We start from the raw sequence: 26,271 nt of genomic DNA, 5'->3' as shown, positions 1-26,271 counted from the left end.
GCACTGCTCCTTCACAGCTCCAGGGACCTGGGTTCGATTCCCGGCTTGGGTCACTGTCTGTGTGGAGTTTGCACATTCTCCTCGTGTCTGCGTGGGTTTCCTCCGGGTGCTCCGGTTTCCTCCCACAGTCCAAAGATGTGCGGGTTAGGTTGATTGGCCAAGCTAAAATTGCCCTTAGTGTCCTGGGATGCGTAGGTTAGAGGGATTAGTGGGTAAATATGTAGGGATATGGGGGTAGGGCCTGGGTGGGATTGTGGTCGGTGCAGACTCGATGGGCCGAATGGCCTCTTTCTGCACTGTAGGGTTTCTAAGATTTATTATCCTATCATTAGAGACAGGTAAATGGCTGGAAGTAAAATAAATATAGGTTTTAATTTCTTTACAAAATAGCTAGGGGTCAAGCCAGCATCTGACGGTGATAAAAGTGGTATCTGTGATCTGTGCAGAACGTTATGAGCTGTCATTTAGCTTAACTGTACCTTCTAAGTGCTCTGCTCGCTCTATTGAGTGTTAGAATAAGAACCAGCCCTGATGATTGTAACCCAACAGCTATTTTGAAGCACGCAAAGTCTCAAAAGAATTTTTTGTTTGATACTCAAGTGATCTATGAAAAAGAAAGTCTCTTTAAAAAGGTCAATTTTTGTATTCAGCTTTTGAATCTTACATGTATACATTTATAGAATTAGACATTATTCAGGTTTCTCCAATTTCTAGGATCGACATTTAACACATTGTAGAAACATTAAAGTTTCAGTAAATAGTTTAATATTGTTTACACCAGAAACATTGGCAACACATTTAAATGTCAATTGCTCATGTGCAATATGAAATAGCAAATCAGATATACAATTATCACCTGTGATATTTGTCTTAATATTCTTACCTGAACAGAAATATTAATGATCTTACTTTTAAACGTTATAGCGGAAGTGAATGTTCCTTTCAAAACAGCAGCCAAAAATCACCCCCTTCCCCACACCCACGGATCAAAGTCAATTGTACACTTTTAAGCCTTTTTAAAAAAAACATGCAACAGTTGCAAAAGACTCAACAGCTCATTTACAAATTTGCTATTTATAATGAATGTACTGATACACTGAATGACCTTTATAAAAACAAACAAAAGGCAATTTTTATATAGACATAAGATAATTGACAATTGGTTTAAAAATGTTTGTTTACCAGTTTGTACATTCTTAATTTTGGTGTGTGAATCTAATGGTCTGATCATACTACCAAACAAAAATATTTTGTGCGATCTGGTAAAAGGCCTGCCAAAAGGTAGGCAGGCAAAGTAACCGAACCATTATTTATAGACATACTGGTTTATTTAGCCAAATTAGCTTCTCCAAAATCAACAAGGACTGGTGCAGAATAATTGATAAGTTACTCACTGCCTTTAGGGATATGTTTGTATAAAATCCTTTATTTTAAATTGCACTTAAATTCAAGATGTGTCTTGTATTATGTGACTTACTAAGCTGCTTTCCCTGCTCAACTTTATTTCCGAATGCTGTATTCTAGATAATACTAATGCAGCTTTTACGTGGGAGCTACAGTTTTATAAACGTGGTAGATAGCAAAGGCAGCAGCTACCCAAAGTGATCAGCGATTGCTAAAACTCCAAAGATCTAACCCTTTTCAGTTTATCGGACACAAATAGTTACTACGACACCACCTTTTAACTGCACATTTTCACCAGTCACACCCCTAAATCTGTGAGAAATTATGAACTCTGCAACTAATTGGATAAAGCAGCTGTGCTAACGTGTGAATATTTTTACAACATATTTCACTAACATTCTAAAGTTTATTTTCTTTCTTTCCCGTCAGATAACAGAGCAAAGCATGAAAAAAAATCTATATAACATTCCTCACCTTAGCCTTCATGCAGTCAAGAGGTCAGAAATGATGGATTAATGATTACGCAGCTTAACAATTCTTTTCATTAAATCCCAAAAATATATTTATAAAAAGTTCAACTGTGTGGTCAAAGTTGAAAAGGGAGTACTATCCATTCTTACTTTAAAGTACCAGTGAACACAACAATAAAGTGAATACTGCAGATTTAAAACTTCACTGTATGGCTGAAAAAACCTGGGCCATTTTGTTTTCGTTTTTAACTAAAACCAGAAGCACAAAGTTTTTGTTAGGCTTCACCATGGATCGGAATAAAGACTTTATCAGGTGCGAAGAATTGTTCATTCTGGATAAGTTGCATGTAAAAACAGATCATGCCCCATCAACAAAGCAAAGGTAAACAGACTGTATTGAAAAAAAGAATCAAACCCAAAGACATGAATACATACATTGGCTAAAGACTTTAGATAACAATTTTTTAAAAATTGACCATGTCGCACTCAATCTCCTAGTGTTCCATAAAATACAATTAGCACCCGACAGTTCATACACTGGAATAACCACAAATACACCAAATTTCAATTTAAACTGCCCACTGCAGTTAAAAGTACATTGTTTTTGTTTGACATGTTTCAACTACAAAAAGCTTTACATCATTTTCGCCCTGCATACTAAAATTTCTCATTCACAGAATACTTGGGGGTCAAAGGCAAAACTTGGAAACACCAAGCACAGCAACCGTGGTCAATTATTCTCACATTCAAAGTACAAATCAATATTTTTTTTTCCATGGAGATTTCTTACAATTGCACAATGCAGGCTACTCAACACAAGAGAGAAGGTATCGGTGGGACAAGTAGTCAACAAAGCCTACAGGGACAGCATTGTTAGCAGTCAATCTAAACTGCTCTATTATGTTTTTTTGCAACTTAAATAGGTTTCATCGTGGGTGCTAACTTTAGATTTCACCACCGGAGTTTTTTTTTAAAAAACTGTGCTGTAAAATTCTATATTTTAGTGTCAAACTGACAGGGGTGTGTATAAATTTCATGACAGACTTGAATTAGTATGGGACATTCTAGAGGTCTACAACTGCTAAGGACTCCTCCAATAAATTGGCTCTTTTGATAGTTTTCCAAACTGTGGTCTTGATTGCAATTCATTCAACAGTTGCTACCCTATCGGATACCCGTAAATAGCCCTTGGTTTTGTTGAGATCAATTTCTGCCTTGTGAATTTTGCAGGACAGCGCTGTCCCTTAGAAGAAATAAGACAACACACAGTGCATTGACCTGGACAACAAGCTTACAATATTTTCATGCAATGCTGAAGTGGACATCCACTAACACAGATCTGGATTCGTCAAGAGCAACAACAAATTGCAGACCAATGACAACCCGCTTATTAAGGAGCATTGCCCTACTGTTGCAGAAGACACAAGTGGTTTCATTTCAGTGTAACCTCAGTTTTGCTAACTTTTGAAAGGGAAGTGAAATAAAACTGCAATCTTTTCAGTTAACCAGAGAAATTGAAGCCTTAAAATGCAGCAATATTTTGATAGAGGAGCTCAAATCTTATGATTTAAAAGCCTTCCTGTATCAAAAAGATGCTGACAACATGCAATGATATGCAACCACACTAACTCAAAAAGGCAACTGGTAATAGCCTGTACAGAGAATGAATTAACCATTTCCAACCATGGAACATTCAAGTGAATACTGGACAGAAAGGCTGGCTTATATCAATACTATGTGTATCTTAGTATTTGTAGAAGGGTTCCTAAAAACTTCATGACATTTTTCATGGTTCTACCGCACTAGTATTCACATTAACCAAGACTAAAAGGAAACTGCTCACACTTAATTAGCCCACACATACAAGTATTTGGAAAAATACATGCAGCAGCAAAAAAATGTACAGTACGAGGAAAATTAGCCCTCCATACGTAGCTTCATGCGCCGATGCAACATGAAGGACAGATAAAAATACTAAACCTTTGATTACTTGAACAGACTTGACACAGTTCACCATACGTGCTTGCAAGCTGTAAAAGTAGTGAGTAAAAGGTGGTTTTGTCGCAGGACTTTTGGGGGAGTGAGAATAGATTTTGTTATGTACCCAGGGCCCAAAATGATTCAGACTTTGTGGGGAAAGTATTACATGTATATTAAACGTGAACCCTTCCCTTGAGTTGTTTAGGAAAACGTTAGCTGAGTCTGAGACCATCCGTTTGCTTTGCTCTGAAACTCACATTTCTACCCTCAAATGCAACAAAATAACGGGCAAACTTCAAAAGCTGTATTGCTGTGTATACTAGATAGGTCATAATACAGGTAAACTATGAAGCAGTGTACTGTACGACCAGTATATCCATATTATATGCATATTGGCTGTGAAGCATCACAACACTGTTCAAATCAAGTGCTAAATCTTGGTGACTATAAAAATTGTGGAAAAGGTCAAGAATACAGCAAAATTAGGGAAAAGACTTTCCACCCAGAAAACCAATCAAGTAGTTTTCTTCAAATATACAAAACACTTGTGTAGGGAGAAGACCTTTTAATCTTTCTACATTTTGACTCAATTTGCTTTCTTTTTGTATTTCTGTCTTTGGTTTTATTTTTCTTTCCATCCTTTGTTGTCATAGGTTATGCTGCTTAAGAGTTCTCAATCTTATGGCCTAACTTTTTTTTTTACATCTTTCTTTCCATTATTCATCAGCTTCCCCCCTCCCAACCCCTCCCCTCAATTCTCCCTCCCACCTTTAAGATTTCACAGTCTGACTTCCGTCAATCACTGAATTCGACCGGGATATGAAGGAAAATGCTCGATATGTAGCATTTACAGGCTTTTGCAATGACGAACATGTTTTAGCAAACCAAAGGTGCGCGATAACGAGCGGGAAAAACCAAGTCTGTAATTGGCACCTATTTCTTCAGATTGGGATTCCCCGGGTCCTACACCTGCCACTTTGAGCACAAAAAGAGTTCATCATAAAGAAAATACTAAACTGTGTATTAAATACACAATAGCATCGGAAATGCACACTATTTTAAAAAAAAAATCATGCTCATGATTTTGCTAGACTCCCACTCCCCACAAAAAAACCGTACTTCTCACATTAACATACATCCATTTAATTGTGAGGAAACCTCGATCCAGCACTGAAATTCTTTACAGGTTTTTTAAAAAAAAATTCTAAATGGCTACGATTCCTCTATTACCAGAAACACATACTGCAGTCTTAGTAAAATTGCTTTTATATATAATGACAATAATGCATTTTATATTTTGTACAGTGTATGCAACAATTTCCATTCAGTCAGACCATGGCCCGGTAAGGGCCCTGCATCTTCAGGAACTGGATGATGAAGGACGGACCACCAGCTACAATCTGTGGTGGGAGGTGGCTGAGTGGGCAGTTCTCAATGCTCATGATGGACAATTTGCTGCAGAGTGCCAGCTCAAAGGGAAGGCTGTGTAGGTTTGGATTATCATTTAAATACAACTCCTCCAGATTTTCCAGTGTACCTGCAAAAAAAAAAAAATCCAAGTGTTCAATTAATGCAATTAATCTCATACTGGATACGCAACTTATATAAAAACGTAAGACTGCACAGACTTGGAAACAAATACCATAATTTGTTCTAAAACCATTCTCAACTCCTGGGGAGAAACTAACAAAGAACTTAATGGATCACTTATTTTTCTTTAAGTACAACACTTAACCAGCTAACTCAAATCAATGGGCGTGTGTCAAAGACGAGAGGTTAGGGTTTATAACAGTAAGTTCAGTAAGGAAGTAGATGAGTAAAGTAGACAGCCATAACACAAACTTTAACAAATCAATACAGATTAATTTAAACGCATAGCCAATGTTAATATTTTTGAGAATAATGTATGAAATCACCTGGTTTTGACCATAGGAGAGCATATTAATAAATCTAAATTAAAATGGCCTCATTATTTAAAACAACAGGTTTTTTGAAATTCTGCAAAAATCATTATTTAAAGCAACTATTTTGTTTAATTATTTGTCCATTCTACCACACATTAATTTAAGTGAAATCAGGAGATCAGCTAAGTCAGGTGTCTGTATCTTACTTTGTGTGTTTTTCAATACATCATTTCAGTTGCTACACAAAAACCATGTTTTCTACAATGGAATAAGGGCTCTCTTTTGGAATGCAGGTCAAGGTCTTCTTGAAGTGTGTCAATATTTGAAGGTTGCCTGGAATGTGCGAATACCTGTAGTGGGCCCTTCACACAAAGTTTGAAACAGCTGCCCTCAGTTCAATCCATAAAATTACTTATGACAGTTGGAGGAAAATAAAGTAGTGATTCCACACTGAATTATGAATGCAGAGCAAAGGGACAACGAAGAAAGTTGAAAGAGCTGCAAAAAGGAATCAGAAAAAAAGCTTGCAAGGGATATTGAACATTTGGACAATAGGTAGAGGTAAATTCACCATAGTCCCAGATGGCCAAAGGCTGCTCTGCTCCGTGAAGGGGAGAGCTGACTCATGGTGATTTAACCTGAGAATTACCACATCTCAGGTGAAGGACAAGGTTAAGACGAAAGGACCTTCATGAATAACCTCGTCCGGTACAGGAATTGAACCCGCACTGTTGGTGTCGCTCCACTTCACGAACTAGCTGTCCAACTAGCTAACCAACCATGACAGTCAGAGGAAGGCCTCTAGTCTATCTAGTCTGTCCCACGCAATTGCAATCCCTTGCTTCTCCCTTCTCCTGTGAGGAATGATAAAAATGGAGATTAATTTGAAGGAAAAAAATGTGGAAAATTCCTTTCTGACTCAAGTGATCAAAATTGTTTTCTAAATTCTGCTCTTGCTTGAAGGAATTCAGCAGATCAGTGTCCACCACAAAACATGGCAAAACCCTTTCCAGAGGTTCACTATTGGGAAAATAACTCTCCTAATATCTAACCTAGATCTGGCCATACACAATTTAAAATTGGGATCCCCGTGTTCCTTAATTATTCATATGTGAGTGACTCTTAATTGCCCCTGAAATGGCCTACTAAGCCACTCAGTTCAAGGGTAATTATTGGTGGGCAACAATGCTGGCCTTGCGAGTGACACCCACATCCCACCAAATATATTAAAAAATTAGAATAAACTGTCAACTGAAACACAATTCAATTGATTCATTCTCTTATGAACTTCTGCTGCATTACCTCTGCTGACTCCCCAGGGTCAACACTCTGCCCCTCGGTGATTTCATCCAAAATCACAGCATTAATTTTAAAATTTACATGGATGCCACCCAGCTCTACCTCATCGCCATCTCTTTTAACTCCTCCACCATTGAAAATTATCAGACTGCTTATCTGACATCCAATACTGAATGAGCTGAAAGTTGCGCCAATTAAATATTGGGAAGTCATTGTTTTTGGTCCCCGTTCCAAACTCCATTGCCTAGCTTTCAACTCCATCCCCCTCTCAGGCAACAGTTTGAGATTTAAACCATCTGTTTGCAATCTTGGCGTCAACATTTGATCACGAATTGAGCGCCCTATCACATATTCACGCCATCATTCAGACTGCCATTTTCCATCTCTGTATCATCCACCTCCACTCCTGTCTCAGCTCATCTGCTGCTGAAACCTTCATTTGAATCTTTGTTACTTCTCGACTTGACAATACCAACACACTCTTGGCTGTTCACGCACATTCCACCATCTGTACTTTTGAGGTCATCCAAAATGCTGCTACCCTTGTCTTATTCACACCAAGCCCCATTCACTGACCACCTCTGTCTTTCTCACCTCCACTGATCAAGCAATATCTTAATTTAAAATCCTCATCCTTGTTTTCAAATCCCTCTACAGCCTCGTTTCCCCCTCATTTCCTCCAACTCCACAACCCTCAGAGATGAAACTGATTCTGGTCTCTTTAGCATTTCTGATTTTAATCGCTCCACCACTGGCATTCTTGTCTTCAGTTACCTGGGACTGAACGTCTAGAATCCCCCCTCGAAATCCTTCTGCCTCACCACCTCTTTTTCCTTCTTTTAAGTCAAGCCTATCTCTTTGACAAAGCTTTTGGTCACCTACCTCAATATCTCATGTGGTTTGCTGTCACATTTAATTTTATGATACCACTATGAAGATAACAAAGATGGTTTGTACTGGAAATTATTCATGACCCTCCTTTAAACCCTTTCCAAATCCTCAATATTATCCAGCACAGGGAAATCAAAAACGGACTGAGTATTCCAACTGAGGCCTGACTAAAATAGAATGCTTCTTCTTGCAACCAACTGGCCTATAATGTGCCACAATACCCTATTTGTTCTAGCGATTGCTTCGCACTCATCAAGGTCAACACGAAAGGTTTTTTTTCAATAAATTTAAGAGAATAGGTTAGCCAAGTGTAATTTGGGCCCCCTAATGACTGATGCAGGTAATAGTGTAACTGGAAATCAGGAAATGGCAGATTTACTAAAGAGCTACTTTGCAGTCTCCACAGTAGAGGAAAAGGACAAAATATCAGAGATAGAGAGATATATTAAAAGAAAAAAATGGAGAAACTAATGAGATGGTTTAGTAGCCTGGGGCAGAGAAGTGGTGGGTAGAATCATAGAATACCTACAGTATAGGAGGCGGCTATTTGGCCCATTAAGCCTACACCAACAACAATCCCACTCAGGGCCTATCCCCATAACCCCATGAATTTGCCCTGCCCTGCTAGGGGACAATTTTAGCACAGCCAATCCATCTAACCTGCACATCTTTGGACTGTCGGAGGAAACCGGAGCACCTGGAGGAAACCCATGCAGACAAAGGGAGAACATGCAAACTCCACAGAGTCACCCGAGGCAGGAATTGAACCTAGGTCCCTGGCACTGTGAGGCAGCAGTGCTAACCACTGTACTATCCTTCATGTCTAACAAATCTAGCTAAACTTTGAAGAGGTAAGAAAGATCACTTTTTGATCCCGTGGGCATCACTAGCTAGGCCAACATTTTTATTGCCCATCCCTAATTGCCCTTGTGAAGTATTTCAGGGAGTGCCTGTGGATAGTTATATGGACTTCTGGAAGGTATTCAACAAGATGCCACATGTCAGACTTACAAAAATGACTGCACATGGAATTGGAGGCAACCTATTGACTTGGACAGGGAACTGATTAGGAGGTATAGAACATAGAACATAGAAAGCCACAGCACAAACAGGCCCTTCGGCCCACAAGTTGCGCCGATCACATCCCCACCTCTAGGCCTATCTATAGCCCTCAATCCCATTAAATCCCATGTACTCATCCAGAAGTCTCTTAAAAGACCCCAACGAGTTTGCCTCCACCACCACCGACGTCAGCCGATTCCACTCACCCACCACCCTCAGTGAAAAACTTACCCCTGACATCTCCTCTGTACCTACCCCCCAGCACCTTAAACCTGTGTCCTCTCGTAGCAACCATTTCAGCCCTTGGAAATAGCCTCTGAGAGTCTACCCTATCCAGACCTCTCAACATCTTGTAAACCTCTATCAGGTCACCTCTCATCCTTCGTCTCTCCAGGGAGAAGAGACCAAGCTCCCTCAACCTATCCTCATAAGGCATGCCCCCCAATCCAGGCAACATCCTTGTAAATCTCCTCTGCACCCTTTCAATGGCTTCAACATCTTTCCTGTAATGAGGTGACCAGAACTGCGCGCAGTACTCCAAGTGGGGTCTAACCAGGGTCCTATAAAGCTGCAGCATTATCTCCCGACTCCTAAACTCAATCCCTCGATTAATGAAGGCCAGTACGCCGTACGCCTTCTTGACCGCATCCTCCACCTGCGAGGCCGATTTAAGAGTCCTATGGACCCGGACCCCAAGGTCCTTCTGATCCTCTACACTGCTAAGAATGGTACCCTTCATATTATACTGCTGCTTCATCCCATTGGATCTGCCAAAATGGATCACCACACACTTATCCGGGTTGAAGTCCATCTGCCACTTCTCCGCCCAGTCTTGCATTCTATCTATGTCTCGCTGCAACTTCTGACATCCCTCCAAACTATCCACAACACCACCTACCTTGGTGTCGTCAGCAAACTTACCAACCCATCCCTCCACTTCCTCATCCAGGTCATTTATGAAAATGACAAACAGCAAGGGTCCCAGAACAGAGGCAATAGCAATCATTATGGGCGGCACGGTAGCAGAGTGGTTAGCACTGCTGCTTCACAGCTCCAGGGACCTGGGTTCGATTCCCGGCTTGGGTCACGGTGTGTGGAGTTTGCACATTCTCCTCGTGTCAGCGTGGGTTTCCTCCAGGTGCTCCGGTTTCCTCCCACAGTCCAAAGATGTGCAGGTTAGGTTGATTGGCTATGCTAAAATTACCCTTGGCGTCCTGAGATGCGTAGGTTAGAGGGATTAGTGGGTAAATATATGTAGGGATATGGGGGTAAGGCCTGGGTGGGATTGTGGTCGGTGCAGACGTGATGGGCTGAATGGCCTCTTTCTGTACTGTAGGGTTTTTATGATTCTATGATGATTTCTATGATAATGTTCTCAAATTGGCAGGATGATGGTGGATCTACAGGAATCTATACCGGGCTTCAACTTTTCAATATAGCTACACTGAGCTCAATCTGGGAAATGAGAGGTCTCCCACTTTGGATCTAGAAATATTCTTGATCGGTAAGGGAATTAGGGGTTATAGGGATCAGGCGGGTAAGTGGAACTGATCCACTTCAGATCAGCCATGATCTTATTGAATGGCGGGGCAGGATCGAGGGGCTAGATGGCCTACTCCTGCTCCTATTTCTTATGTTCTTATATAGACCAGAGTATATTTTTTAACTGGCAGGCTAGGAACTATGGATGAGCAAAGAAATGAGGGTCCAAGTACAGAAATCATGAAAAGCTAGTGGACTTGAAAAAAGGTAATTAAAATGGCTAATAGAACATTGGTCTTTGTCTTAAGCAGGCTGGAGGTTATTTTAAAGCTATACAAAGCTCTGGCTAGACATTGCCTGGAGTACAAAATTCAATTTTGAACGCCAACTCAAGGAGGGTATATTGGCCTTGAAGGGGCGGAGGAGGGTGTGGAGATTCATGAGAATATTAGGGCTAAAAAGGCTAAATTATGAGGGTAGAATGCATTTATAGGTTTGTATTTCCTTGAATACATAACTAAAACTGGAGTAGGCCATTTGGCCCTTCAAGCCTGTTCCATCATTCATTATGATCATGGCTGATCATCCAGCTCAGTAAGCTGTTCCCACCTTCCCTTCATAACCATTGATCCCCTTTGCCCTAAAGCTAACGTCTTCTTGAAAACATGCATGTTTTGGCCTCAGCTCCTTTTTGTGGTCGAGAATTCCACATGCTCACCAGTCTGGGTGAAAACGTTTTTCCTCATGTCAGTCCTAAGTAGCTTACACTGTATCCTCGGACTCTGACCCCTGGTTCTGGACTCCCCCACCAAAGATGTGCAGGTTAGGTGGATTGGCCATGAGAAATTGCCCCTTAGCATCAGGGGGACTAGCAGGGTAAATATGTGAGGTTACGGGAATGGGGTTGGCCAGGCTAAGTTGGCCCTTAGTGCCAGGGGGACTAGCAGGGTAAGTAAGGGGATTACAGGAATAGGGCATGGATAGGATTGTTCTTAGTGCAGGTTCGATGGGACAAATGGCCTCTTTCTGTACTGTAAGGATTCTATGATTCTAACATTGTTCCCGAATCTTCCCGGTCTAGTCCTGCTAGAATTTTATAGCTTTCTACAAGACTCTCCCTCATTCTTCTCAAGTCCAGTGAATATAATCCTAACCGACTCAATCTTTCCTCGTATGCAAAATTATGAGGTGATCCTGTTGAGATATTTAGGATGAAAGGATTTGATACTGTTGATAGAGAAAGGCTATTTCTCCTGATGAGTTACACAGAAGAAAGAAACAGAATAAAATTAGAGCTAAGCTGTTCAGGGATCATGTCAAAAATAACTTATTCTCTCAAAGTGTGCTGAAAATCTGAATACCTGCCTCACCAGACTGATTCCTGGGATGGCAGTATTGTTGTATGGGGAGAGATGGGTCAACTAGCCCTGTATTCATTAGGAGGAAGCAACCTTATTTAAATGTTTAAAATTCTGACAGGGCAGGACAGACTGGATGCAGGGATGATGTTTCCTCTGACCGGGGCATTACAGATGAACAGAGTGAGACCCTCCCCGACCAGTGTCAGAGATCCCCCTGCCCCCCCACATTGGCGAGAGACTACCTCACACCGGGACAAAGAGATCACCATCTAAATGAGTAAATAAAATGTTACAACAAAAAGGCGGGCATCACTAAAACCTGAAAAAAAGTGAAAACTGGGTTGCTTCAATCCAGTTCTCAGTTACTACAGGTCAACTCTAAACTGAGTCTAATTTAACAGCGATTCCAAATCTCACTCGAGTGAGAAGAGGTGCTTGTACAGGAAATGAAACAGATGTTTAATTGGGCAGCAAGAAGTGAGGACAGGAATTATTGCTGGGGCAGAATGGAGGCACATAAAATAGGAGTGCTGACTGGGATGATCTGTAATCTCAAGTGTTCCATTTTCCTGCAATAGCATTTGCCATTATAAAGGGCACGACATCTAAAATTACTATGAAAAGGCACAATGAATGGAATTTTCATATATATTAATTCAGGGTACAATATTGCAGGGTTGTGCAATATAAGCCGTGAACTTACCAATCTCTTCAGGTAAGTGAGTAAGTAAATTTTCTCCCAAGCCAAGGTGAGTCAGACTGGTTAGGTGACCGATCCCTCTAGGAAGTGTAGTCAGTTGATTGTTAGTCAAGACCAGTTTCTGTTGGAGAAATATTTATAGTCTCAAGCACGTGTACACAAAACCCACAAAATAACTCTAGATGGTGTTTCAGGGGTCAGAAATTACACAAGTGAATCAATCTCCACCAAGACAAATGGGTATCCTACTTCCTAACAATATTCCTTCCTAAATTAATTTGTATTCATTTGGGATGTGATTGGGAACTGAGATGACTATATTTAAATTCAGCCAAGCTTGTGCTGAATAACTTAATCAGAAGATTTTAAATGAAATTCAAGCTCCACACCTCAACATAAAAACGCAGCACATAATAAGAAATTATAAAGCATCTTACAGCTTTTTGCAGTTAACTGGAAATGAACTGCAACATTGCACTATTGAAAGATTACATGTACATTAGAGTAAAGGCTGAAGTATTGACAGAAGGCTGCAGAGATTTGAATATTAATGAAGGTCAAACATCCTATTTGGGTAAGAGTTCAAAACTACAAAATGCAACTTGTAACTAACCACAGCATTAATATAATTGGAACTGTTTTTCCAAAATTGATCATAGTTTTCTTTACACAAAGGAAACACAAATCATTGCAGAACAGTTAGCCGAGTAGAACATTTGGTTCACTGCCAAAAATGTTAAAACATTCAGAGACAGGGTAATCAAATGCCTCAGCAACAAGGATTTAAATCTAACTGAAGACATAGCAGTGCAAATACATTATAATTGGAAGGCCTGCTCAGGAGTGCCAGAATATCTCTTGTATCAGAAATTATATTTGCCATCTTACCATATACTGCTAAAGTCAGCTTTGTACACTGCATCAGTGTAACTACATTGTCATGTTTCTGTAAGAATGCAAGTTTAACCAAAGTGCACTTTGACATAAATAACTCTCAAATGACGTGCCGTAGGATTTGAAAAACATTTTAAAAGACATCAATCAGTTAAGCAATAGTGCAGGCTTGGGTTTGAGGTCAGAAACTAGGACACTGCAAGGAACACAAAACCTTTTGATTCTGTGCAGAATTTCTAGTGAAAGCAGCAGAGTTCCATTATGTTTCAAACTAGAAAATGCCTTTTTTTTAAATTTAATATGATTTTAGATGGAATTCAAAAACCTGTGGCTGAGAGAAAGCGCTGATATCGGTGCTGCAATTAAAAAAATGTACAAAACAGACATGGGGAAGTCACTGATCCTAGCTGATTGCTAAATAATGACGCAGAAATTACAACACAACAGACTGTTCAAACCATTGTTAACCTCCAATTCCATATGCCTTTATTCTGCTTTCCTTCAATCAATTCTTAAATCCAGGGATCGTTGCAGGCTCAATCGCTGAAACAAGTTTCCATAGAAACCATAGAAACCATAGAAACCCTACAGTGCAGAAGGAGGCCATTCGGCCCATCGAGTCTGCACCGACCACAATCCCACCCAGGCCCTACCCCTACATATTTTACCCGCTAATCCCTCTAACCTACACATCCCAGGACTCTAAGGGGCAATTTTTTAACCTGGCCAATCAACCTAACCCGCACATCTTTGGACTGTGGGAGGAAACCGGAGCACCCGGAGGAAACCCACGCAGACACGAGGAGAATGTGCAAACTCCACACAGACAGTGACCCGAGCCGGGAATCGAACCCGGGACCCTGGAGCTGTGAAGCAGCAGTGCTAACCACTGTGCTACCGTTTCTGCCTTCCACAGCCTCTCAACTCTTGGTGCAAATTTTTCCTGCTGTCAGTTTGAAAATCTCAATCATTTATTGGCTCAGTGAGTGCACCCTATCATTTGAGTACGGTGATCATGGGTTTGACTCCTAAACCAGAGGCCTGAGCACAATCTGGATGGCTGACAGGACCGCCATGGCGGGGGGGGGGGGGGGGGGGCGTGCCGGAATTATGGACGTTTGGATGTGCTGTTAAATTAGGTCTTTCTATCCTCTGAGGTTGATGTAAAATACTCCAAGAACTAGTCAAAGAGGAATGGAGGAACTTTTCTGCTGCTGTGGTCAATGTGAATCTCCCAATTAAAATCACCAAAAGAGGTGAAATTGTTTGTTTTCTGCCACTGTTGCTCCTGAGACAATACTATGCCCAAATTGGCTGCTATGTTGAGCTTCATTAGCTGTGAAGTGCTTTACATCTTGTGGTTGTGAATTTACAAATTCAACTGCTGAAATAACTCCAGTTCTGTGCTTTACAGAATTTTAAACACCGTCTAATTCTCCTAATGTCCTTTATTGAAATGAAAACGCATAGGTTTCTACTGTCTTTCTACATGTCTGTATTTCCTCATACCAAGGAGTATCTTAATGCATCTGTGCTACACAACCTATTGCCTCAACATCCTTCCTACAGTGTGGAGCCCAAAATTGCATTGTGGTCCGATTAAACTTTTATATAGATTCACCAGAACATCTCAATCATGTTCAAAACTTGTCATAAAACCCGGAAATATTTTTTAAAAGACCATAATCATGAGGTGGTGCTTCTCATATTTTCAAATTAAAATTCTCAAATCTCTCCAATCTTTTAACAGTATAGGGAACCGTGCATCAAGCCTCCTTTGAAGAATACCGCAGTAAAAACATCATTAGTCCAATGGCACACTATTGCACAAGGGTGCAATTTCAGTTCTTAAAAAAGATGCCAGTCCTCATAAGGCATTTTCATGGTAAACACAACCTTAAAATGCTGGAATCAAGTCCAAATGTCATCATTGTTTATTTCTACCCACTCATACCCTAAAAAAAAGCTTGCATTTATATAATGCCATTCATGAGCTCAGGACGTTACAAGCCCTTTGCAGCTGATGATATACTTTTGAAGAGTTGTCACTGTTGTAGCGTAAGAAACACAGCAACCAATTTGCACAAAGCAAGCTCTCACAATGTCAGTGTGATAACGACCAGATGATTTATTTTTGTGATGCGGATTGAGGGATAAATATTTGGCCAGGCCACCAGGAATATTTCGTGCTTTTCTTTGATCTAGTGTTATGGTATCTTTTTTGTCCACTTGGGAGAGTAGGTTTAGTTTAATGTCTCATTCAAAAGATAGCATTCACTTCAGAAATGCAACACTCCCTCAAGTCCCACACTCGTGTGTGAACCCAGATCTTTTAGTGCGCAAACAGGAGTGAGACTTGAGGCTACAGCTTTTGAGTTAGTCAGTAGGGAAATTTTTGACCAATCGAACCACAGCTGATAAACTCTTCAGTGCACTCCCTTTAACGGTCACTCAGAATTGTGTTTCTCCTTTGAAATAATACTTTAGACATCATTTAGTAATTAGCAATTATCAACTACCAAATGAAGCTTCTATATAAACTTTGGAAACTTTCATTGGAATCACTACACGGGGATAAAAAGAAATGTATTAAATCATAGTTTCCATGTATTTGCTCAAGAACTGAATAGTGAATTCCCCATGTCGCCTTCACATGCAAGTTCCACATTTTGAAGAAAGAATTTTAAAATCTAAAACCAAGTTTGAATTTACATTTTTTCAATCTATTAGCATATTTATGGCATCACTTAGACCATCTATTTCCACCTGTATACCACCACCTTACTTTGCCTGTCTCAGCCAGTCAGCTGCTAAAACCCTCTTCCTGCCTTCACGACCTCTGGGCTGGACTATTCCAGGAGTAGCTGGTCTTCCACAATCTAAACTTGAGGTCTTCCAAAATCCACTTCCAAGCCTTAAACCCGCAGCAAGTCCCAATCATCTATCAACCCTGTGCTCACTGACCTAAACAGGCTCCCCATCAAGCAACACCTCTGACATGTCCTCAAGAAGTAAAAAATAACAATGTAAATCAAACTTCATTATTAAAATCAGCTAAAAAGAAATTAATTTTGCTGAACCAAGGAATAACCACTACAAGTCACCTGATGCCTGGAATTGTAAGGTGACCACTGAGGCATTGTATGCATTGCAGTGAAGATATGCTCTGTGTTGCTCACATTTGGGACTGTCAAGGTCCATTTCAAAATGAATTATTGGACACAATTTGCATTTTTATAAGCTTATTAGCTGGTAAAAGTAGGGAAAATCCTAAGATATTCTATAAGTATATCAATGTGAAGAGGATAACCAGGGAAAGAGTCGGGCCCATAAGGGACCAAGGGGGAAATTTATGGGTAGAGACAGAGAACATTGGTAGGGTGTTAAACAAATATTTCACATCTGTCTTCACCCATGAGAATGAGGAAGTAATTATGGAACTCTGGGAGAGAGACTGTGAAGCTCTAGAGAAAATCATAGGGAATGACAAGATATTGGAGGGCTTAAAAATGGACAAATCTCCAAGTCCGAATGAATTGTGTCCCAGGCTGTTGTGGGAGGCAAGGGAGGAAATTGCAGGGATTCTGACCCAAATTTTTAATTCCTCCCTGGCCACCGGGGAGGTGCCACAGAACTGGAGAACAGCTAATATGGTCCCACTACTTAAGAAAGGTTGTAGAGACAAGCCAGGGAACTACAGACCAGTGAGTCTCCCATCTGTGATTGGGAAACTATTGGAGAAGATTCTGAAGGAGAGAATCTATGTCCATTTGGAGAGGCAAGGTTTGATCAGGGATAGTCAGCATGGTTTTATCAGAGGGAGGTCATGCCTAACAAATTTGAATGAATTTTTTGAGCATTTAACCAAGTGTGTGGGTGAGGGTAGTGTGGTTGATATAGTTTACATGGATTTCAGCAAAGCCTTTGACCAAGTCCCACATGGGAGAGTTATTAAGAAGGCTAATGCACTTGGGATACAGGGTGATCTGACAGGGTGGATTCATAATTGGCTTAGCAGTAGGAGACAGAGGGTGGTGACAGACGGCTGCTTTAGTGACTGGAGGCCAGTGACCAGTGGCGTACCACAGGGATCCATGCTGGGCCCCCTATTGTTTGTCATTTATATAAATGACATAGATGACTATGCTGGGGGTAGGACCAGTGAGTTTGCCAATGACACAAAGATTAGCCAGGTGATTAACAGTGAGGTTGAGCGTCTTGGGTTACAGGAAGATATAGACGAGATGGTCAAATGGGCGGATAAGTGGCAGATGGAATTTAACCCTGAAAAGTATGAGCTGATGCACTTTGGAATGAGCAATTTGACCAGGAAGTATACTATGAAAAGTCTGTCACTGGGAAGTTCCGAAGAACAAAAGGATCTTGGCGTGTTTGTCCATAGATCTCTGAAGATGGAAAGGCAGGTTAATAGGGTGGTGAAAAAGGCATATGGCATACTCGCCTTTATCAATTGGGGTATAGATTACAAAAGCAGAAGGGTCATGATGGAGTTGTATAGAACTTTGGTGAGGCCACAGATGAAGCACTGCGTGCAGTTCTGATCGCCACATTACAGGAAGAATGTGAACGCACTGGAGGGGGTGTAGAGGAGATTTACCAGGATGCTGCCTGGGATGGAACATTTAAGTTAAGAGAGGTTGGATAGGCTTGGGTTGTTTTCATTGGAGCAGAGAAGACTGAGAGGCGACCTGATTGAGGTGTTCAAGATTATGAGGGGCATGGACAGGGTGGATAGGGAGCAGCTGTTTCCCTTAGTTGAAGGGTCAGTTACGAAGGGACACGAGCTAAAAAAGTGAGGGGGAGGGAGGTTTAGGGGTGATTTGAAGAAAAACGTTTTTACTCCGAGGCCGGTGACAGTCTGGAATGCGTTGCCTGGGAGGGTCGTGTGGAGGTTGGGATGCCTCAACATCCTTTAAAAAGTACCTGGATGAGTACTTTGCATGGCATAACATTCAAGGCTATGGGCCAAGTGCTGGCAAGTGGGATTAGATGGGCAGGTCAGGGCATTTCATGTGTCGATGCAGACTCGATGGGCTGAAGGGTCTCTTCTGGACTGTAGCATTCTGTGATTATCCCTCAAGCGGAGTCGAGGGTTTACAAAGACAACAGCTATCTGGAAGAGGGTCATCAAAATGGATAATGACTCACTGAGGGGCTAATGACGGGGACATTGTAAATCACCAAACAAAAGCCAGATCAACATCCTTTTAGGAACTCATTGTGGAGGAAGGTGCTCACGTCTTGCGTGACCATTTTGAAATCTCAATATACTCACAAGAACTCCGAAGCAGACCAACCTGCTGATTTCTCTTCAATCTCTGATCATCCAACAGCAGGACTCCAGGCTGACCAAGCGGCCTCCAACAGGCCCTCCTCCAAGTGTATTTGTCTGGAAGCCATTGGCTACCCTCTGTCAAGCAGACCAAGTCTCTGAATAGCAACCTCATCGCATAGCGACACCATTATCTTAATGGAATTTTGTACTTCTGCCTTCAGCCAGGAATCTGCCTGAACTTGAATCTCTCTGAGAGTGACTCTCCTCTAGATTTGGACTTTCTGGACTCGAAGTCATGTTAAATGTCTATTTCTGTGGTTCTTTTTACCGCAGTTCCCTATCCCCTTACTGCATACCTGTGTGTCAAAATGTGATTGTCCCAGGTTTGAATGGGTGAATAAGCTAAGCTTCTGATTTAATCCTAAGACAGTCACTTTAAAAATTTACGACACAAAAGGTTTTTGGAATAAGCACAGCCTATTTTTAAAACAAAAAACCCTCTAATTACAGATTATAGAATGGGAGAATAAATGAGTTTAGTTTTGCCCCTCTCACCATTCTGTAACCCTGATTTTAAATCTCATCCTTGTTTTCAAATCCTATCATGATCTGGCTCCTTCTATCTTTGTAGTCTCCTCCAGCTTCATAACCCTCAGAAATCCATGCTTATCTAATCCAGGACTCTTGACCACCTGCAATTTTAATAGTTCCACCATTAGTGGCCGCACCTTCAGTTACCTAGGCCTTACATTCTGGAATTATTTGCATACATCTCTCCACCTCACTTTTCTCCTTTAAGATATTCCTTAATACTTACTTCTTTGACCAAGCTTTTGGCATCTGACCTACTATCTCCTTATATGGCTTGGTGTCATAATTTGCTTTGCAACGCACCTTGGAACATTTTATTACATTAAAAGAACTACATAAGCATAAGCTGTTAGGATCCAAATTTATGATCTATTGCCCTACTAGCATGGCTCCATCCCATCAGATGAAGGAACGACAAGATCTCCCACAATTACACAATCATTATTAGGTTTTTATGGAGAAAATAGGGATGACAATTTGACATTTAATGAACGGGTATTACCCAGCAGGTCACGCAGCTGTTATTTAGCATTTTGTCTCACTTTCTTTTTCACTCATACATGTTAAAAATTAATCCCACAATGGACTTCAGATAAGGAAGCTCATGAGGAAAAACTTTCAATTAGAAATAGTAATTCCCAACATTGAATTTGCACAACAGCCGTATTTGTGGCCATTTCCTTCTAGTATGAACAAGTATTCAATTACATATGTAGATAGTTCACCACTCATAATAATCAACATAAAACTTTGCAAATGTGAAGAAATTGAGGATAAATGTTCCAAATACAAATCCTCTGACTGATTTAGGGTCACATTCTATTTTTGTTTCTAAACATCATGATATTTAATATCCTTGTTTTCTGGGTTAACCAAACAAGTTCTCAATTTAGCATATAGTAAATTGTGACTTTGTACCTTACTAAATTGTAACAAGCGACTTGGGTGCAGGTCCTCAAACTGTGCATTCCAAATAAGGAGGGAAATGGCCTCAGGGGCACTGAAGATCTCAAACTCCATTAACTGAAGTAAAATTTAAAATGGTAAATCGAAGATAAAATAAACAATTCCAATTTTATATATTTTTTAATGTATGTGCACTGGTTCCAATCCCCGTGACTGCCAAGGACTAAAGCATGAAGCAAACTTTAAAGACTGAGCTAACATCGCATAAGCTCAAGCACAGAATGGAAAAAAATATATTAAGAAAGGTAGGCTAGTTTACTCACACGAGGAAGTTTAATGCAAAACACTCACCTGCAGATCCTTAAGATAAGCAATTTCATTTGGAAGAGATTCAAGCTTATTTTCTTCCAAGTCCAACTCTCTCAGTTTCCTTAAGTGCCCAATGCCATGTGGCAATTTTCTAAGGAGATTATTTGATAAGATGAGAACCTAAAGAAAACCATTGTAAATGTCAGTAAATTTCTGATTATACCATTAACTATTTTATGACTCTCCCACAGACTTAACGAAGGAACATTCTATTGTGAAAACTAATACTACTAAATGAGCATACCACACTGGATAAGCAACTTTCCAGGAAAAAGACGAGACTGAACAGGATAGGAGGAAGTTCAAAAGCATATCACATGAGAACAACGGAGAGATAGCATTTGGAGCAGAAGCCGTATTAGAATCCAAGGACTGGATGGAGTTGCTGACAGTGGCAGAACATAGAAACGAAAATATTATCTGGCAAGATCAGCCAGAAACATTTAGTCAAAAAAACAACTATCTTCAGGAGAACAAGCAATTGAACAACCAGGATTGGAGAAAAATGGGAAGGGAGGACTTATAGCATTTTCAGTACAGCTTTTGCAAGGAAGTAGAAAGGCTGAATGCTAATAGAGCAGGAATACAGAAGTTGACGATTTGGAATAAATTTATGTCTAGCTTTCATGTGTCATTTTATTCAGTGCTGTTATAAAAAACAAAAATCAAAAACAAAAGCATCACCACAGAAATAAAAGACTCTGTATGCTGGCACTTTGCCTTGACATCTGTGTCATTTCAGAAATGCTGCTTCTTACTTCCATGGAAAGGATATTGCGATTGAGTTACATTGAAAGGTTGAACACCAAATTCAGACAATTTATAATGAGGGAAGCCACAATTTGTGGTTGTGTCATGAAACTAGACTGGCCATTTGCAAAGTGTCACGGTTTTGTCTGCTTCCACCTACCATAAGACTCGAGCTCTCTTTCCAAACCCATATTGCTATGCTGGTCCCTATTTAATGAGCCAACAATATAAAATAGATTGCAAGAATGCTAAGTACATAAAAAGGAAGAGTAGCTAAAGCTAACCGTAGAGGATCATATGGACCCAAAACATTAACTCTTTCTCTCGCCACAGACGCTGCCAGACCTGTTGGGTTTATCCAGCATTTTCTGTTTTTATTTATTATTATAGCTTAAGTTAGCATTGGTCTGTTAGAATCAGGGACAGGAGAAATCATGGGGAACGAAGAAATGAAAGAGGCATTGAAGAAACATTGTGTGTCTTTCTTCACAGTAAAGACGCAAGTTTCATTTCATGGTAAACCAGGCAAAGTGAGGAAATTAGGAAAATTAACAGAAAAAATACTGGAGAAACTTAAGGGACTAAAATGCAACAAATACCCAGTGCCTGATGATCTACACCCTAGAGTTCTACTAAAGGAGATAGCTTCAGAGATAGGTGTGCTGGCTGTGATTTTCCAGAATTCAATGCATTCTGGATGGTCCCATAAGATTGGAAGTTGGCAAATATTACTCCGCTTTACAAGAGGTAGGAGAGAGAAAACAGGGAATTACAAACCAGTTAGCCTAACATCAGTTGTTGAGGAAAACACTGGACTCTATTACGAAGTATTAACAATGCACTTAGAAAAACATAATAGCAAAAATCAACAGGGTTTTAAAGAGAAATCCTGTTTAACAAAATAATTGGAGTTTTTTGAGGATGTAACTAGTAAGGTAGGTCAGTAAATGTAGTATTCCTGAATTGCCAAAAGACCTTCAATATGGTGCCACACAAAATGTTGAACAGACAAGTTAAGCACACTTGGAGTTAGCATGCTTAGAGGGCTGGTTAAGAGATAGGGAGCAGAAAATGCACATTAATGGGGCAGAGTACCAACAAAGATCAATATTGAAGCCACAATTATTTACAATCTATAAAAATGACAGAGACAAGTTACTCTGTCGATTCATCCAAGTTATATGATACAAAACTAGGTGGAAAGGTAAGCTCTGGGAGAACAGAGGCTGCAAAGAGATACAGACAGGTTAAATGCATGGGCAACAAGATGGTAGATGGATTATAAGGTGGGAAGTGTGAAGCTATTCCCTGTGGTTAAAAGAATAGAAGATTTATTTAAAAATGAGAAACATGCAAATGTTAATGTTCAAAGAGACCGTGTGCTCATACAAAGAACGCGCAACATTAAAATATAGGCACAACAAGAAATTAGGAAATCAAATGGCATGTTGACCTCATTGCAAGGAGATTACAAAGTACAGGAATAAATAAGCCTTGCTAGAATTGTATGTGGTTTTGGTGAGACTACATCAGGAGTACTGTGTGCATTTTTGGTCTCCAGATACAAAATACTTGCATTGGAGATGATACAGTGAACATTGTCATTTGGTCCCTGGGATGATAGGGTTTGATGTGGAGATGCCAGCGTTGGACTGGGGTAAGCACAGTAAGAAGTCTCACAACACCAGGTTAAAGTCCAACAGGTTTATTTGGTAGCACAAGCCACAAGCTTTCAGAGTGCTGCTCCTTCATCAGGTGAGTGGGAGTGCTGTTCCCAAACAGGGCATATAAAGACACAAACTCAATTTACAAAATAATGGCTGGAATGTGAGTCTTTACAGGTAATCAAGTCTTAAAGGTACAGACAATGTGAGTGGAGAGAGGGTTAAGCACAGGTTAAAGAGGTGTGTATTGTCTCCATCCAGGACAGTTAGTGAGATTTTGCAAGCCCAAGCAAGTCATGGGGGTTTACAGCTAGTGTGACATGAATCCAAGATCCTGGTTGAGGCCGTCCTCATGTGTGCAGAACTTGGCTATCAGTTTCTGCTCAGCGATTCTGCGTTGTCGTGTGTCGTGAAGGCCGCCTTGGAGAACGCTTACCCGAAGACCAGAGGCTGAAGACGCTATGGAGATGCTATGCAGACGCTACGACAATGGATGAATGAACACCGCTCGACAATCACCAGGCAAGGGTGTTCTCTTTCTGTTGGGGAACACTTCAGCAGTCACGGGCATTCAACCTCTGATCTTCGGGTAAGCGTTCTCCAAGGCAGCCTTCACCACACACGACAATGCAGAATCGCTGAGCAGAAACTGATAGCCAAGTTCCGCACACGAGGACGGCTTCAACCGGGATCTTGGGTTCATGTCACACTATCTGTAACCCCCACGACTTGCCTGGACTTGCAAAATCTCACTAACTGTCCTGGCTGGAGACAATACACATCTCTTTAACCTGTGCTTAACCCTCTCTCCACTCACATTGTCTGTACCTTGAAGACTTGATTACCTGTAAAGACTCGCACTCCAACCATTATTTTGTAAATTGAGTTTGTGTCTTTATATGCCCTGTTTGTGAACAGAACTCCCACTCACCTGTGAAGGAGCAGCGCTCTGAAAGCTTGTGGCTTGTGCTGCCAAATAAACCTGTTGGACTTTAACCTGGTGTTGTGAGACTTCTTACTATGTTGGGGTTTACCTATGATGCAAGGCTGAGCAAATTGCATCTATTTTCTCTGAAATTTAGAAGAATGAGGTGCAATCTGATTGAAATGTACAAGATTCTGAAGCGACTTGATAGGGTAGATGCTGAAAGGTTATCTCTGCTAATTGGGGAATCTAACACACAGTGGCTGTCTCAAAGGACCAGTCATTTAGGACCAAGGTGAGGGGAAATTACTTCACTCAAAAGATTATGAATCTTTGGAATTCCCTGCCCCCGAAAATTGTGGATGTTCCACCACTGAATACATTTAAAGGCTGGAATAGACATATTTCGGTATCTCAGGGAATCAAGGGATATGGGGAATGGGCAGGGTAGTGGGGTTAAAGCCCAAGATAAACCTGGATATAATGAATAGTGGAGCAGAATCAACAGGCGACATGGACTATTCCTGCTCCTATTTCTTGTGTTCAATACACAACCATGCACTTAAGTACAGTTTGTGTTGGCTGTACTTGCATAAAACACAGCTGTTAGCTAATAAGATTAATTTGCAAGGCATTCAGAGCTTTCAACTGTGCAAGCCTCAGCTGGTTTGTGAGCGTGAGTATTAAAATACTTTTTCTGGTCTCTAGGTGAGACTTTAGGATTGGGCAATCAAGAATACCTTACAGCTAGTAAGCATCAACCTGGTCAACGATCCTTCTAGTGAGCTTTGCAGATTTGAATTTGACATTCAATCTGTTCAGATTTTCTATCTGGAGTATTTAACTTGAATTTATTCTTCCTGTTCCCTCTCCAAATTATGCATCATTGATTGCTGCGAGGTAGATGAATTGATCTCATGCTGTTCTAGCCAGCGAGTCAATGCTACTCATGAATAATTCAATCTTACAAACTAAAAATGGAAATGGAATGGGTTTCCTGCTCCACTCTGAAAATACGTGAACAACAGAATTGTGATAATTACAAGGCAGTAAAACAAATGGAAAGGACAGACACAGGTCACAAAAGAGATCACTGGTGACTATCCACTTTTTAAGACACAGGATCCCAATCTTATTTTATGGCATCAGAAGGACATTTTCAGGAATTAAGAAGCTAACATCTGCCATGTGCCCTATCCAACTAATTTCTACAACTTCAATAAATATAGAGTGAAACCTCTCAGCAATTAGGAGGATATTGCAGTCAGCTCTCTCACCTCCAGGGAAGCCAGTCCAGACACATCCTCTGGAATCTTTGTGAGTTGGTTGGTGGCAAGGTTCAGTTCTACCATGCTTGTCCAGGTTCCAAAGTCCAATGGAAGTGAAGTTAGCTGATTGTCCTATGAAAACCAGGAGAAGAATTTGAGGTCATTTGACCAGAAAAAAATGAAAGTTGATGTATTAAGCATTGGAATAACTACTTTTTGATCAAGCCCATCTTTAACTTGAGAAATTTGAAAGTCTTCCTCTTTATACGGTTTTCTCCAATTGATTGAAAAGGAACTTGGTATTTTACATGCACTAAAACTTTACCTTGAATGCTTGAATTTTCTTTAATTTTCACAATGTAACAATTGATAAAAGTCAAATTAATAGTGGAGAGACAGTTTATCTAATTTTTAATAAATGACATTGTGTTGCCCTATTCCAGGCCCATGTAATAGTGCTTCAGACAATTTGAAAATTAATGGTTGAAGGATTTCTACAAATTCTAATGTAAAATGGCTACTTAGGAATATAGGAGTAGGCCATTCAGCCCATTGAGCCTGCCCCATCATTCAGTCGGATCATGGCTGATCATCTATCTCAACATGCCTTTCCTGTACTATTCCCATATCCCTTGATGGCATTAGTATCCAAAAATCTATTGATTTGCCTTGAACACGTTCAATGATTGAGTTTCCACAGCCTTCTGAGGTAGAGGATTCACCACCCTCAATAAGGAAATTCTACCTCATCTCAGTCTTAAATGGCCCATCTCTTGTATCCCCTGGTTCCAGATTCACCAGTCATGGGCAACATCCTACCTACATCTACCACGTCACGCCCGAGAAGAACTTTGTAAGTTTCAATGAGATCATCACTCATCCTAGAAAACTCTAAAGAATACAGGCCCAGTCTCCTCACTCGCTCCTTAATAACCAATCCTACCATCCCAGGGATTAATCTGATGAACCTCCATTGCCTACACTTTACGGCAAGCATAGCCTCTTCAGGTGAGACCAAAAATGTATACCAGACTCAAGATGCAGGCTCACCAAGG

At 40.6% G+C, this 26,271-nt stretch overlaps 1 protein-coding gene across 3 annotated transcripts in view; it reads right to left on the bottom strand.

Annotated features, from left to right (window-relative positions):
• Window positions 1-742: 742 nt before the first annotated feature.
• The window catches only part of shoc2 (SHOC2 leucine rich repeat scaffold protein), a 113,827-nt gene continuing 88,298 nt past the window's right edge, over window positions 743-26,271 (bottom strand). For all 3 annotated transcript variants that reach the window (XM_078223206.1, XM_078223207.1, XM_078223208.1), the window contains 4 exons: window positions 25,226-25,348; window positions 20,592-20,729; window positions 12,557-12,674; window positions 743-5,391 (listed from right to left, as the gene is read on the bottom strand). In XM_078223206.1, the coding sequence (XP_078079332.1) occupies window positions 5,183-5,391; window positions 12,557-12,674; window positions 20,592-20,729; window positions 25,226-25,348 (588 nt within the window). In that variant the 3' untranslated portion in view covers window positions 743-5,182. The remainder of the gene's footprint in view (window positions 5,392-12,556; window positions 12,675-20,591; window positions 20,730-25,225; window positions 25,349-26,271) is intronic.

Source organism: Mustelus asterias, chromosome 11, assembly GCF_964213995.1.
Source record: "Mustelus asterias chromosome 11, sMusAst1.hap1.1, whole genome shotgun sequence".
Lineage (NCBI taxonomy): Eukaryota > Metazoa > Chordata > Chondrichthyes > Carcharhiniformes > Triakidae > Mustelus > Mustelus asterias.
The sequence above is the reverse complement of the archived record's forward strand: the minus strand, read 5'-3'. Positions and strand labels throughout refer to the sequence as shown.